General features: G+C 39.8%; 1 protein-coding gene across 5 annotated transcripts in view; it reads left to right on the forward strand.

Moving 5' to 3' along the window:
- The first annotated feature begins 430 nt into the window (after window positions 1-430).
- The window catches only part of clip2 (CAP-GLY domain containing linker protein 2), a 44,765-nt gene continuing 28,879 nt past the window's right edge, over window positions 431-16,316 (forward strand). For 4 of the 5 annotated variants that reach the window (XM_042498818.1, XM_042498820.1, XM_042498821.1 and 1 more), the window contains exons 1-3: window positions 431-1,282; window positions 4,939-5,165; window positions 14,635-15,140. In XM_042498818.1, the coding sequence (XP_042354752.1) occupies window positions 5,051-5,165; window positions 14,635-15,140 (621 nt within the window). In that variant the 5' untranslated portion in view covers window positions 431-1,282; window positions 4,939-5,050. The remainder of the gene's footprint in view (window positions 1,283-4,938; window positions 5,166-14,634; window positions 15,141-16,316) is intronic. The other variant, XM_042498819.1, reaches the window with a different exon arrangement.

Below are 16,316 nucleotides of genomic sequence, written 5' to 3' on the forward strand. Positions count from 1 at the left end.
CACAGTGTTCTCCAGTGTGGACTTTTTGGGGTGACCAATCCGAACGTTTCAAATCGATCCGGAAAAGGCGAGGTGATCCATATACACGGCTTTGACCCCACCCACAGTATCAGAGAAAACGAGAATGAATCGCCCACGCGTTTAAAAGGGTTCACGTGCTGGCAACTGAGTGTTAGCTGTTAAATTGGCCCTATCATTCTTCCATATACACCTTTTGTTTCTGTCTCAAATCTGTCTGTAACCAATCTACAATTTGCCTGTGTTCGGTATCAAAGAGAGTCTCACACCAAACTCCAGTCAGAATTTTCGCTATTTAATGTTTCCTTACTTATTACTGTATGTGCATGAGCAGTTTTGTAAAGTATAATGGTATTATGGGATATTAGAATTTATATTTAAATTCGGCATGCCTAGAATTTTTATATTGCGCTGCTTTTGTTTAAAAATGTGACTTTAATCATTAGGACGTCAGATGTTTTCCGATTAAGGACGCGCTGTCGAAGGCGGATAAAGAACAGAGGGAGCCTATCATAAGTGTGGCATGTTTTTGCAAAAACAATGTTGTTTTTTCGATTTTACTAAAGCCGAACTAAGATATAGCACCAATGATTTGACATGGCGTTGAGTCATGCTCTATGAGTCATGTATTTTGACCGATAATAACACGCGAGTTAAAAACCCCGTATTTCCAAACGGAGTACGTCACTGCGAGGAGCTAGACTGTAGTTGACTCTCATCTTTCCCCCAGGAGGCTCTGCTTCCCCAGCCCCTTTGTTCAGTCTAGCCGGTGGGTTGAGTCACAGGGAGGCTGTGCTAACCCAACAAACCCAAACCACCGTGGGAACACCAAGAGACAAGAGTGAGAAGAGGCCGAAAAAATAGTGAGCCGGGAGTCCAGACTGGAGCTGTTTAATCAGAGCCAGACAACAAAAAAGTTGTTTTTGAGTGTTGCTGATGCTGCGTGTCGTTTCGGGGGGAAACCGTCAAGACCCGTGTGCCAGTTTTCGGCTACTAAAACAGCGATATATGTCGACTATCTCCGCTCTTTGGCTTTAGCTGAAAAAATGAACCGGCAGGCTAACTGCTAAAGCCATCACCGGTCTGTTGCTGACACCGTGCAGTTGTTGCCATCATCCACGCTGACTCTCCCTTTCAGTTTCTGCTCAGCATCCATATTTGCATCCCAGGGAGTGGCAACCACTAATCCCCCTCTCCTGGCAAGAAAATTGAAAGTTGGCCGGTGGTCGGACACCCCTCGGACGCTCTAATTTCACACAGAAAGGTGAGTATTTTCCTGCATGAATGTGCTTTTGTGTCATTTTTGTTGCTGGGGGGGACTGTAAGTGAAGGGCAGTCTGGACCACGTTGCCGCAGTAGCTACAACAATGGATCAAACTGGCGTTGTGTTACATTTTGTGGAGGTGCGCATTATCATCCCATCGCTTTCATCTCGCTTTCACCAAAATCAGGTTAGAAAATGAATTCAAGCCTATATGAATAGCTTAGCCTTTATTAAAACCACAGCAGTCGATACTCCAGGGCCTTATTGTAGACTTCACTTATACCAAAAGCATCATTCTCGACACCTTTAATAGCACTGATTGCTCTAAAATGGAAATACCTCTCCTTTTTTATTATCTAAATGAGGCTAAATATTATAGAAAATGATTAAAAAAGCCTAAAATCTGCTTGCTGTCTTTCCTAATAAACAGTATTCAGCTAAAAGCCTCAACCAGATGTGTTGTTTATTGTAGGCTATAACAGCATTATATCTTCTCAATGGCCTTTGGGCCATGATTTGTAGGCCATGCTCCACTTGGGCACCGGCCTACATTAACTCTCAGTCTTATCATTAAATTTATTAGTTGATCATTAAAGAATATAAAGGAATGAGGTGTTATTAGCAGTGATCAATTTACTGTGACAAATGTAATCATAATCACAATAGTAATAGGCCTATCGTGATAAGATGTTATCATTGGATTTCCAGGTGTTAAATAGTTAACCTGGATATATAAAAACTGTCAAAAATAGATTTTAAAGGTGCAGTGTGAAGGATTTAGGTGAATATATTGGCAGAAATGGAATATGATGTAATACTTTTTTTTAGTGTATAATCACCTGAAAATAAGAGTAGTTTTGTTTTCGTAACTGTAGAATGAGCCGTTTATATTTAAACATGGAGCAGGTAACTCGTCTACGGTCTGCCATATTGCCATCTTTCTACAGTAGCCCAGAATGGACAAAACAAGCATTGGCTTTAGACAATCGACAGCCACCGTGCAGCCCCTTCACACAAGCCGACAATGTTGGAATAACACGGATTGTTACTGTAAAAGTACTGTAAAAGTAAAAGTTACTGTATTCGTTGTTTTTAATGGTTTTAGTCACCTGGTCTGTTTGTTCTGCGGGTAATTAAGCTCCAGGTAAAAACTTCCTGGACGTCTGGATCTTAAGTTATTCGAGAAAAACGGGGAGCAGACATTAGCAGGTGCTGGACCGGCGGTCCATCTGCAATGTACCAAACAACATTAGAGAAACACAGATTTGTAATGTGAAACTGATTTATTCGGTGCTCACCGTGTCTGCTTGTTTTGGAGAGGACGAGACCTCTGTGGATAATTCGGCTCCTGGTAAAAACCTCCTGAACACTGAAGAAAATCTAACCAGGAGACGTTTTGACTGGTTGCATTCTGCAGATCTCACTCCTAAATCCTCCTGAATCTGACACTCTGTTCCTTTAACGTAGGTAACATATAAATAGAAAAACTTAAAACACACCAGCTTTGATGTGTAGGAGTTTCTTTGTGCTACTACAGCATTTGGTTGTTCATTAATGAGATGCTCCAGCTGAGGACTCCTTGCCTTGCTCAGGGGCATTACAGTGGTACTTAAATATTTTGGAATAGAGCCTACATCTCATTAATTTCAACTTTTAGCTTTGCTATAAGGATCAACAAGAGTGTGAATATATATGCAGCCAGAAATAAGCTGCTTAGATATTATTCTGACTCAACAGTGACAGTGAAACCGAACACAACTTGTCAAATACTGACGTGTGTCCCATAGGTACTCCTCCTGTGCCAATTTTGGATGTTCAGGGACGGTGTGTCAATGTCCGATTGTTACGTGCATCATCTTTTTTTCAAAATAAGCTTTAAAAGCATAGTCTTTTTGACTGCCTTAGGTTTAGCCAAGAAAAGAAAATTGTTAGGCTTTTACTAAAGTAAGGTAACCTCATGTGACATACGTCACTTGCATAATATGCTAAAAATATTAGCACGCCACATTGTTATTAAAACAACTCATTTAACTTTTGCTTTTACACAGGAAACTGCGGCCTCCTGAGTGAAAGTGCAGAGTTTTTGCAGAGATATTTGCCCTGAGCATAAACAAATGCCGCCTGGCTTATCTCACACTGATGTTAAAGGGTGCATCTGTGCGTCTGTGTCTGATGCGGACGAGCTGCTGACCAAGTGTCGGTATTTGACGAGTTCGCTTGAGACCAGATCGTGAAGCCTTTTACATTATTGGTGCCAGCTGAGCATGGTCTGGAGGAGTATTTTTAGACTCCTAAATGGAAACAAATTTCATAATAATTCCTATTTTTTTGTCATTTATGTTTTAGAGTAAAGTAGAAATAAAAATATAAATGAAACTGTAAAAACCAAAGAGGACCATGGTTTCTTTAACTGGAGACCCCTTATCATGATTTATGGCCAATAGTGTGCAAAGTTTCCTTATCAAGTTGTGTCATTTGAAGGATTTCAGAAGCCTGAAAAGAAAAATGAGTGCACTTTTCTTTCCATCTTATCGATCATGAGCCCTCAGATTTATGTACTGACTCCTCAGTTGGCCCTGACCCCCATTTTGCTCCCCAAAAGTGATCCTCAAGGCAGTAAACCATGTGTCCCTGCACAGATCTGAGGTATGCACAAAATAGTCAAGTCATGATAAGAGTAGAAATTGTGCAATTTTTAAAAAACATTTTGAAAAAGACCCTTTCATTGTTCATTGTCACATTTTATGCACCTTGATATCTCACATGCTGTAGTTGACAACCAGCTTTAACCCTTTAAAACCTAGTTCAACATCAGTTTTCATGTGCTGTGTTTAGACGCCTCTCACAAGCTGTTAAACTTTTGAAACCTGAACTCATTGGTTGGACTTCTTTCAAAAACATGGGGAAAAACCGCAATGACCAACATGGCAAAAGATGTCCCACTTATTGCCATAAACTGGCAAAAGGCGATGAAGGAAATTACCTAAAAAAATGTTTTTAATAGGGGCCAATTTTTCGAATATTATCAAAAACTAGGGAAAATCTTAAAATTATCTTACAGAAAAAAGGAATATATTTTTTAAATTTTCTGCATTTCTTGCTATTTTTAACCATGTGTTGATAAGTTTCTCATTGCCTTTTCACCATGTTTTTGAAAGAAAACAAACCGATTTGCTTATGTTTGACCTAGAATTAGATTTCTTTTAAAGGGGGAAAATTATTAGAAAATTCCAGAAAAGTATATTTTAATCATTCTAATTCTGTTTTTTAAAATTATGTGACAGAAAAAACATGCATTTTTGGGGGATTTTCTGCATTTTTTGGGTCATTTTTTGCTTGTTTTTTATTACTTTTCTTTTGTGGCTTATTTCCAGGCAATTTTCTTGAAACCTTTTAAATAATCTCTTGCTATATTTTCTTGTTAAGTTTCTCATTGTCCTCTCACCTTTTTTTTTAAAGAAAACAAACAAATAAGCTCAGGTTTGAAAGGGTTACGTTGTTCGACTTTAACAGTCTGGTCCGTTCCTACAGGTTTGGAGGTTAGAGGACACATGAGTTTACACTTAAAGCATGCATCTTCTAGATCACCCCTCAATCTGCCCATTTACCTGTTATATCATTTACCTGTTCCTATAATTATGGCTGTCTTATCCCAGCAGCTAACATGGAGAGCGACAGCCACCACTCCCACATCTAGTGCCTGAGCCACAAGCCTTCATCACCCAGGGAGGAGCTCTCAGGTCCCGGCCGTCTCCCTGCTTCTGTAGAATGAATATGCTCAAGTCCAGTGGACTGAAAATCCCTGGCCGGGGGCCCAAGCATTCCAGCCCAGTGGGAAGGACCTCAGCGGGTGGAACCTCCAGCCCTGTCGTCCCTAAAGACAGTAAGTTACTTCCTGCTTCTGACATGTGGAAAGTATAATAATTTCTTTCTCCCAGCTATTCCCTCCCATCACCGGAAATGGCTTAGATCATTTATTTGTGTTAATGACTCAGTAAAGTGCAGCTGCATTAGATTTCACACACACAGAAGCTGTTTTCTTAAACTTAATCATCCAGTGGATCCCAAGTGCAACTTTTTTTCTTGTTAGCTTTCAGCAGTTTGAGTAGGTGCCATATATATTCAGCCAGAGAGACTATACACTCAGTCTCAGTCCAACTTGGCCAAAAATGCGTCTCGCTGTTTTGTGTGGGGACTGTTCTTTTCATACTTTGTGGTTTTATGCAGCTTTTCTTTTATGTGGTGATTTTTTTCAAAGCTGCTCTAGATTTTGTTGTTTTTTTTTTTGGTTAAATAGATTTGAAATAAGTTGTTATTTCACTGTGATTAACCCCCACTGAATTGTCACATTACTCTGCCGTTGCCTTCACCTCTATGGAGCGCTTATGTGTCTTTCAGGGTGTTTTTTGTACTTCTGTACCTCACATATCCAGCACAATTCATTTCTGCGTTGGGTCGCACACATAACTCAGCATCAAAACATCACACCCGTCCAGCCCGTGTCACGTCCTGCTGGCTGCCCCTTTTACCCAGAAATAGTTTGGACATTGTTACTACCTCCACAGGTGAGACAACTCCCCATCCTGCAGTTATGTCGGTTATACATAGAGAGGCAAGACATGCAATATTCCCGCCTTGAGCAGGCAGTGTAAAAGGGACAATTGAAAACAACAGATTTGAAGGCGTAAAAAATGTGGCATGTGTATAAGCCACTTTGTGCTAATACGTTGGAATTAACTTATTTATGAGATCAATATCACTGTTTACTGCTTGTTTTTGCTTTAAACTCAATAAGACTTTCGCTTATTTATATTCAGACAGCATTTTTTTGTGTGGAAGGGAAAAGAATATAAAAAAATACCTTTTCAATTTTAAGTAATTTGTAATTTATTTATTTAAGAGGGGAGAATAAACATGAAGCCACATTTAAACAAACTGATATGTACCCGAGTAAGCTGGGGAGCTACTTTTCATTGGTTGTCCCTTGCCTGATGTTAATAGGCATCTTAAAATAATACAAAAAAACAAAACAATGTGAAGATAAAATATGCACACAAGTAAAGACAAACATTGCATTCAGATACAATTTGACAATATGAGTGGAAAATATCCAAAAAGCAGTATGAGGATTGTTAATAAGATGCCTTTTAGGGAAATATGTTTTATGACCCAAAGTACCAAAACAGAAGACTTGATTTTATGTGTTTCCAAAGCATACTGCAGCTTCTTCTTCTGTGCTACAGAGCTCAATTGTTGTCCAAAAAACTATTAAAAACACATAAACAAGGCACACAGTTGCACTGGGTGACATGTTCCTTCACTGAGAAAGTCATAAAGTATTGAAAGACAGACTCTCTTTGTTTCTTTTGGTCTCTTTATGGTGTTTGTTAACAATAATAAAAATATAAATCGTCACCTCTCAAGCCATATTCTTAATCAGAAATGAAAAGGTGAATTGTTGACACTTGACTTTTGCACAACTTTGACCTTACAGCCACGGAAAAACTGAGTACTAACAAAAAATTGTCCTTCTCCGAAAAACGCTCCAAATCTAAATGACAACCCCCCCGCCTCCCAAAAGTAATCACAGCTGTTCTCACTCTTAAATGCAGCCGCGCTGTTTATCCTCCCCGGTTTTTAGCTCACATGACAGCGCCATCCCACCAACCTCACACGCACACGTTAGTTCTGTTTCTGCTAAATTACAGCCTCGGTCCCAGCGAGCAGCAGAACAGCCAGCCTTCTTTGGCTGATAGTATTCTTGTGTCTCATTAGCATCAGTAGTAGGGGAGGCTTTCTTATCAGACGCAGCTACCAGTGTGTCACGGTTCGTGGTGACTGTGGAATTTCATGAGAGCGAGGGGAGGAAAAAAAACAGAGCTGCTGCTATTTAAGTCGTTCCAACACAGGAAGTGTTTAGTTTACTGAATTTTACACCGTTTATAATTATTTTAGTGCGCAGTCAGCAGAGTTATTTGATATTATGTTAATAGTTTCTTTAGTTTTAACTGTAACAGTGGCCAACCTAAGCTGGATAGATGCATATTAAGACTGCTTGCAAAGAGCTTCTTTCCTTCTATGTGCTGTGATGTAAGATTAACCCTTTGAAGCCCGAGCAACTTGGTTTGATCTCTTTCAAAAACATGGTGAGAAGGCAACAAGCAACTTAGCAAGACATGGCCCAAAAATGTGCAAAAAATTTGTAAAAAGTTAAAATTACCTACAAATGAGCAAACCTACGGGGGCAAAAAGACAAAAAAAAAAAACATATATATATATATATTATTATATTTTTTATGTAGCACCAGTTAAGTCATTATTATGAAAAATATAATTTCCTGGACATTTTTCTATATTGCTTGGATGATTTTCTAATAATCCTCCCTTCTTTTTGTCAAGCTAATTTTAGGTAATTTTCTTGTCACCTTTTACTAATTTCTTGCAACTTGTGGGAGATATTTTGCCAAGCTGGTTATTGCCTTTTTCCCGCTTGTTTTTAAAACCAATTTGATCAGGTTTCAAAGATTCAAATAGCTCATGAGAGGCGTCTGAACGCAGCACAAGAAAACTGTTGTCAATCCAGGTTTCAGATGGTTAAAGAAACATTTTAAATATGAAGAAGAAAATACAAAAAAACTACATATTCCCAGCTTTAATATGACTTTGAAAATTGTTTAGATATTGTAAAATAATAATAAAATATGAATACGTGTCCAAAATTGCGCCTTACAACATCAGCAATCACTGTAAATCTGAAAGACTTGATGTAAAAAGCAATTTGAATATTCTAAAAAAACATCTCTAAGCATAATTGTTTTCCTTCTCTCTGTGTGGAAGACGCTTCAGCTCAAATTGTGTATGAAATCATCCTGAGCTCGGCCATTACCAGCTCAAAAAGATAATCCCTTAATGTTGCATCAGGGCTCGTCAGCTGTTAGGTGGATGTCCTAATGTGACCAGCAGTGCTCATCGAAATTCTTGCGTGCAGTTTAAACAGTTTGTCTCTACCACACATGTACTCATTACGTTGCTCACATCCTGTTTATCCAGAAAAGAAAATACACAGTCATGATGCATAAAGAGCTGCTTTCATTTCCCAGTACCGTCCTTTTTGCATGTTATTTCATCAGATTTTAAGATTATGTCACGATTTCATGGACATCATCGACACCATTAGTATTAGATTATTGAGAAATACACATTACAGATGTCCGCAATTAATTTATGACTAAATACAATTTATTTTGGGAATTAATGTTCTGAATTGCAAGAATGCAGTTGCAGATAATATCTAATATCTAATCTCCCTCATTTTAATTTTCACTGGTCATATTGTAGGTATGAAAAGTCAGAGTTTGTATTTATTTGTAGATATATGAACCATAAGTAAGGATAATCACCCATACTTTTTCTTTTGGATTCACTTACGTAAATAACTTTTTTTAGGATACCCAAAATGTCTTTGTAGATATCTTAAAGGAGCTGTATGCAACATTCAGAACTTTAATGCAGCAGCAAACCACTATTTGCTAGGTAAAGATATAGTGGTGTTACAGCGTCCTGCGCAGATAACTAAGTCTTGCTACCTCTGTATGTGTTGTAATCCAAGCTTCTCTAGCCGATGTTGTGATAGACTGTCTGGCTGTGCGTGCATGTCAGTGCATCTGAATCCTTTTGAGTGTCTCCCACTGGTTTTCTCTGCAGTGTGCTCTTACAGCGGTCACGGCTGATATTGGGACTCTTTTGTTGTGGAAGCATAACACCTATAGCACCATTAGCTGCTACCTGGTGGTGCAGGTGTAGAGTGGTGTAGGAATGAGTCCTAAAACCCAGAGATGAGTTAGCAGCTTTGCATTTTCAGTTCCCTTGTCTTGAAATCAATGGGTTTTTGGGATGGGTTTTTGGTTAGAAGCCAGTCAGCCCACCTCTGTGTAATAGGAGGATGACTTATACCCCTCATTATGATGATTAATTTATCATTTTTCAATGATATCCCTCTTGTCACCCCAAGCTGTCTATAATACACTATTTAGATAGCAGAGGGACGATACTGATGCCTCAGTGAGTAGATGAAGGATTAGTTTTCTGCCCCAGATAGTCTTAACACTGACCTGGCCTCGTACTCCAAATCTAAACCTCCTGTTTGTTGGTTTTAGCCGGAAACATTGTGAGAGGGGGCCACTGTGTCGGAAGTTGGCAGTGTTTACTCTGCTGAATCTAAAGAACTGTTTCAGCCTCCAGAAGAAGCTGCAGTCAATGAGCGAACACAAGAAAAGTATCAGTCTTTTTTTCTAGCTGTTTTTGATGTGAAAATAACAGAGCTGTGCCGGCGCTTGTGATGCCACGTCTCCTGTGACCTTGGAAGAGAGTTTTCTCAGCAGAAATATCTCTGTCACAGTCGTGGGCTGTTGCCTTTTTTTGAGAAATACAGCTTACTCCATTTGTTTGTGTAGCTCACCGTCTCCATACAGTATACACCTGCACCTTCTCCACCTCAAATCAATCTGTAATTCCACTAGTTTGTTTGGTTGCGTGTGACTTGTGCTTTGAAGCCGCAATAACAGCTCTGATGTTTACAGTCCTTTGGGTGCGTCCTATAATATATAACAGGGCAGTACAGTCTCTCTAAATCAGTGGTTCCCAACTGGTCCAGTGACGTGGTCCAGATTAGTTCAAGGTCCACACATTAGATAAATTACCACATATTCTATTTAATTTCACAAAATATCAATAAAACTTTGGCTTAGAACACAAATAAATAAACATGTTACAAAAATAAACAGACACGGCACTTCGAAATTAAAGCTTTGTGCTGGAAATTCATTGCAATTCAAAATAAAGTTTGTTTTTACAAACTTTATATGGTTATAAGTCTATTGTGGTTCATTCAGAATGGACCCATGACCCACTTTTGGACCGCAACCCACCAGTTGGGAACCACTGCTCTAAATTATGCTACAAAAGACAAATTCACTAACTTGATAATGGTAGAGCCATTTACACAACAGCATCTATGAACCTTTGGCTCTGGTGAGCAGCAACATTTTCACTCCATCTCTGAAACACTTTGCCAGTAAACAAAACAGAACGTGTGCCAATATTGACACAGGTTTTATTTTGTTTATTGCCAGACTTTATTTTTAGACTCTTGTTTTGATAAGTCCGTCTTTCTCTTTTGGTTGTTTTGCGGTGTAGGCAGTGAGCAATAGCAACTTTCTCTGAAGGATTCTCCATCATTGAACAGATATACACACATATCTGCATTTATAAAGTAGCCAATAGGAGCGCCCTCTTACTAAAATGACTTGTGACTGGCTACAGTTTACTGTCACAGCCTAGATTTTTAAAAAGCCCGACAACACAGTCAATAGGAGGGGCAGAAGTCTATTTTTCTCTTAGTCCACTTGAATTACAATATGTTCAAAAGGATTTTTTGCGCAGTGATGCTAAAATGAATCTTCCTAGCCCAGCTTTAACTGAATGTCAAAGAAGATAAATCAGGGTGCAGAACTCATACCTGTGACGTGACAGAGATTACAGTCAGTTTTGTTTTGATCCCTCTTGCTTGCTCTACCACTCATCTGCAACCACCGAAGCCAAATTCTCTTAAACTCTGTTGTTACAGGCTTGTAGGCGACCCATGTGAGTCCATGTGAAGCTCTCGCTCTCTCGTAACTTGGCAGCATGAGACAAAATTAACCAAAATACAAAGACTGGAAATACAGAAAAATAAAGCAAATACAGAAAAGTAGACCTAACAAATATGATTGTAAGAGATAATAACACTGTTAAAAATAAGAAATTGTGTTAAATGTAGGACATGAAAGTTTAGATCTGGATTTCCTGTGTATCTTTTGACCTTGACACAGTACATTTGAAAGCAACTAATGGATCAAAAGTCAAAAAGGAGCTCAGCCCCCTCCATCTGTTAGTGTCTGCGCTGCTCGGCCTTACACAGCTGCCACAACCACTGCTGACGACAACAAGACAATATCAGCCTTGATAAGTCCCATTTAAGACAAAAAGAACAAGCTGCAGGGAGATGATAGCCATTGTGGAACATGATCATAAAGAGGACAGAGAAAGAGGTGTGTGTGTGTGTGTGTGTGTGTACCAAAGTAGGGAGAGATCGGAGGGGGTGATTGGGAGGGAGGAGGAGGGACGGGAGGAAGCTGTGGAGGTTTCATTGTGCAGAGCTGATGAATAGTGGGATTCAGATGGTGGTGGGAGGTGGCCAAGCACAATAGTGAAAGTAAGGGCTGTGTTTCCAGTCTTCCTTCTGCTGAGGATCCTTTTGCCCTCGCTCTCCTGTTGCCCCAGCAACCCAAAATCATGGGTTAGCTCAGGTTTGAGACGCCGCTCTGGGCATGCTGGCCACGATCACATGTCGCGACGCTTGATCCGATGTTTCCACTCACAAAAACATAACTGTACGTCTTCTGCCCTCACTGTGTGTGAAGGTGCACAGGCATGCAGTGAGCTAAACACACTTCAAATAAATGATGATTCCTTTTAACTATATACTTGAGGCAACTGTGAAACTGTGAAAGACTTTAAAGACAACAACTACTGTAGTAGTGTAGTGTAAACATACAGTAGAAGTACAGTAGAAAGGAAAAAAACTTGATTCACAAATTTATAAGCTGAGTGTTAGTTGCGTTTTGCTTCATCCTTAGGTCCTGACAGGAAGTAAAGCACAGTAATTAATGTTGTAAACAATCAAAGTCCATTAAAGTAAAGACAAAAAAAACAGGAAATACAAAACAGCTATTTCAACCTTAATTCAAGAGTTACTCAGAATGTTGTATTAGCAACACAGATGAATTTAATAAAGAATAGCTACAGATAAGGCTTGAATATCCAAAATCACTCATTCCCCTATGCAATGGACACTCATTCCTTGCTAAAAAAGTAAGCAGTAAGTTTAGATTTTCTTACACTGACTTGTCATCATTTTGCATCATCACTGACAGATGTTGCAACTGTAATTTTCTTGTCAGGAGAAAGTATGCTGCATGCCACGAACGCTACTTAATTCGTTCCACTGGAATATATGGTGTTGGCACAATATAGTGGATTCCTGCTCACAATTAGTGTGCAGTACAGTACACTATACAATATCAACAGAACATCCAACTGAAAACCATCTGCTGGGTTGTGTCAGTATTAAACAGTAGTTAACGGACGGCGACAGTGAGACATAGATTTAAAAAAACAACAACCATTGCAATGTCAGCAAATTGGTCCCGAAAATTGTAAAAATGCACATGCAAGAGAGAATTTCATTTCAAAATGATCAAAAAACTAGGGAAAAATATCAAGAAAACTATGTCAGCATTATAATTCTGAAAATCAGGTTTCAGAATATAATAATTGCATTTATTATTATTATTACTATTATTATTATTATTATTATTTCTATGTATTTATTTATTTTAGGTTATTTTCTTGTGACTTACTCATTTTTTTGTAACATTTAATATCCTCATACTGTGTGCGTTGGAACACCTGTATTCACCTTCTGTGTGCAATTCTCTGTTTCAGTGTCTGTCTCTTTAAACCCCCATCCCCAAAAAGCTCACTGTGCTCTGACTGGTTAGCCTTTCCAGGTCTTCTGTATCTCTGCATCTCTGCACCATCATTGCCGCCTGGGAATTACTGTAATCGAATATACCGACACTTTCTACTGTGAAAAACTCACCAATAAATGCTTCTAAACACAACCAAACATGTTCCAGCTGGATATGATCCGAAATTGTGGAGAAATGTACAACATTTGCATCCAAGATACTATGTTTCACTGATGTTTGCATGTAGCCACATGTAGCACACACCTGCAGTAGTGTGCCTGGAGCAGATGACAATATAAAGAAATTCGGCAAACTATGGTGTTATACTGCAGCCAGAGAAGAAAAAAAACTGTTTGAAACAGAGTGTTCAGAAGGGCCAGAATGCTGAGATTTTTGCTCACAGGGATATTTTTACTATGATTAAGCTCATAATTTAAAACTTTGGCAATATTTACGATGAATATCCATCATTATAAAACTATATTTAAGACACAAAATTCAGAAAGACATAATAGGTCGCCTTTAATAAAAGTGAAGTCAAACTGAATCTTGACCAAACATGTTAGACCATGACCTTGTTAGCAGGATGCTCTCTCAGATACATTTCCAAACCATCTCTGGTGCTTAGGATGGATTTTATAATCCAGCTGTGGTTCCAGCTGCAGATATGGGTCAAACACAGAGTGACCTCTGGCTGATGTTGATGCAGTATGTCAGTTTGCTCTGGGCAACATTCATTTTCACACATTACTGATCAATATAGGACCTGAGTACTCTCGTGCTCTGATCATCAATATCTTTGGGTCAGCTGATGCGTTTGTTGTTAACAGTGCCAACTGTTCCTCACCTTTTAAAATGTTTCAGACTGCCTCTCCGAAATACCAGGCAGCGTATTGCAGTTGTGCAGTTCATCTTTAAGATGTGCAAAATTTTCAGCAACAGTTTTTCCCCCCAAATAAACATCTACTGGAAGCAGCACATTCCTAAAAACTCCCAAACTGTATCATGAAGTTAAAACCCCTTTGAAGTTCCACCCATTTGCATTTCTGCCGAATGCGTCTCACATCACAACATATGGGAGCAATTGAGGCATAAAGCCCAACCGTTGGGGCCCACAAAGCCCCGGGCCCTCTCTCAGGGTGTCGGGGAGACAGCCCTGGCACCAACAATTCCTGCACGCACACACACACACACACACATACAGATAAACACAGACTTTTACTGGCAGTGCGGTGCAGCAGACCGCGTGCTAATGGTGCCCTGCTCAGTTTACAGGCTGCTGTGGAAAAACACCGAGAACCAGCTCATCTATGTGTCAAACAGGCAATATCACAGGGCTGCATGGCAGGGTTAATCACCGGCACATCACAGATACCGTCTCTCTGACCCACTTTTCAGGAGGAATTAGAGTAACGCCTAATCTTGCACAAACTGCACCGTTGTGCTGGATGCTGCCACACAAGCAGTTTTTTTCTGTCTTTTTTTTTTTTTTTGGCCGAAATGACATGGTCAAACGGGATGAATAGTGTGAAGACAATTCTGCCGGACTGTGAATGAGGATGATCTCACAATGTAGGCAGTGTTACAACTTGACCCTCCAATAAAGAGGGTTTTAGTTAAGAGAATGTGATTACAATAAGAAGTACTGATGTAATCTCAGCACACGTTTTACTACAGTAGTTTTTTTTACAGTAATGCTCATGTTTCTTGCATTTTTTTCCTGTTTTCATTTTTGTTCCTGCTCTGCAATATGCTAAATATTATGTTTTTCTTTTTCTCCAGATGCTCCACTCAAGCCCACCACGCCAACGAAAATCTCTGAGGAAGGCGACGATGTTTTGGGGGATTACACAGTGGGCGAGCAGGTCTGGGTCAACGGTGTCAAACTCGGAGTAATCGCCTACCTTGGGGAGACCCAGTTTGCCCCCGGACAGTGGGCAGGCGTGATTCTGAATGACCTAGTTGGCAAGAACGATGGGTCAGTGGGTGGCGTGCGCTACTTTGAGTGCCAGCCCCTCCAGGGCATCTTCACGCGACCCTCCAAGCTCACCCGACAGCCGGTCGGAGAGGGAAGTGACAGCCACTCCACTGACTCCATCTCTGCCCAGAATCAGACTCAGCAGGGCGGCAGCGGCGCCCCCCCTGGCCAGCGGGTGGTAGTGCCACTGAGGGAGGGCCTGCTCAACAGTGCAGTGAAAACGGGCAACGAGTCGGGGTCCAACATGTCTGACAGCGGTTCGGTTAAGAAAGCTGGGGATAAGGATCTCCGAGTTGGAGATCGAGTTTTGGTGAGTAATTCTCTGTTGTGTTTTTTTATTTTTTCTATAGACTAGGTTCCTTCTTGGGATTTAATTAAAAGATTTAATATCAGACGCAAATGTCTGTAAACCTGTACATATAGCAGAATATATTTTTCAGACTATTTATCATAGGAGCCACGGTGTTTACATGTCAGCAGTCCAGGATGAAAGAACACATTCACACTATGTGACTTTTCCTGAACTAATGCTTGTGGAAAAGTCGTGGAAAATACACATGTTCCATGACGGGAAGTTTGAGTACCATACATCCATCGCTAGCCGTGTTTCCATTCAGTTGTCAAGCAAATTTTCAAGATCCAGTGTGTAGGATTTTGGGGGATATATTGGCAGGAATACAATATAATATTCATCGCTTTGTTTTCACACGTGTATTATCACCTGTAACTAAAAATCATTATGTTTTTGTAACCTTGAGCCGTCTGTATCTTCATACAGAGCGGGTCCTCCTCCACTGAGCTCGCCATGTTTCTACAGTAACTCAGAAGGGACAATCGAACATTGTCTCTAGATAGGACCTTTTCGTTTTTGCGTCGACCGCTGTAGTTTTCTTTCACACTTTGGAGGAGTTTCAGTTGGTTAAAATGTTGTAACCTCACTGCTAGATGCTGCTAAATCCTGAGAATTTGACCTTTAAGTGAACTTTTGAAATGTCCCAAAAATGAAAGAATGATTAAATATAAATAATTTTACTTTTATAGTTAACTTTATTTTCTGAAAACACTCAAAACCGCCATAATGATCTGTAGGAGTTTAAAGTATTTAGATGAGCGTCCCAGTGGATGGCTAATTACAGTTTTGTGAGGCCCTCAGTAAAGATGGATTTATGCGGTGTAATGTGATACATGTTTGATCCCCACAGGGAAGTTCTGCCTTTCCTTTTTTTGTCTGTTAGTTGAATTTGGCCTTCATCCGTCCTCTTTATTTGCTTTTATTTTTTAATCTACCATTGCCAATCAAATGATGGTCAAAGTGTCCACGTCAGGAAGAATATTTTTATCTTCCTTTCTGCTTTTGACCCCATATTGGTGTATACGATGTCCACTGCATGGAATTATTGGCCTTGGGTCACATTGCTTTCCATTTACTGATGGGCACAAGGGATCGTTACATCAGATCCTGTGCAGTTTGAAAACGGGGAGCAGG

Source organism: Plectropomus leopardus, chromosome 13 (genome assembly GCF_008729295.1).
Source record: "Plectropomus leopardus isolate mb chromosome 13, YSFRI_Pleo_2.0, whole genome shotgun sequence".
NCBI classification, from domain to species: domain Eukaryota; kingdom Metazoa; phylum Chordata; class Actinopteri; order Perciformes; family Serranidae; genus Plectropomus; species Plectropomus leopardus.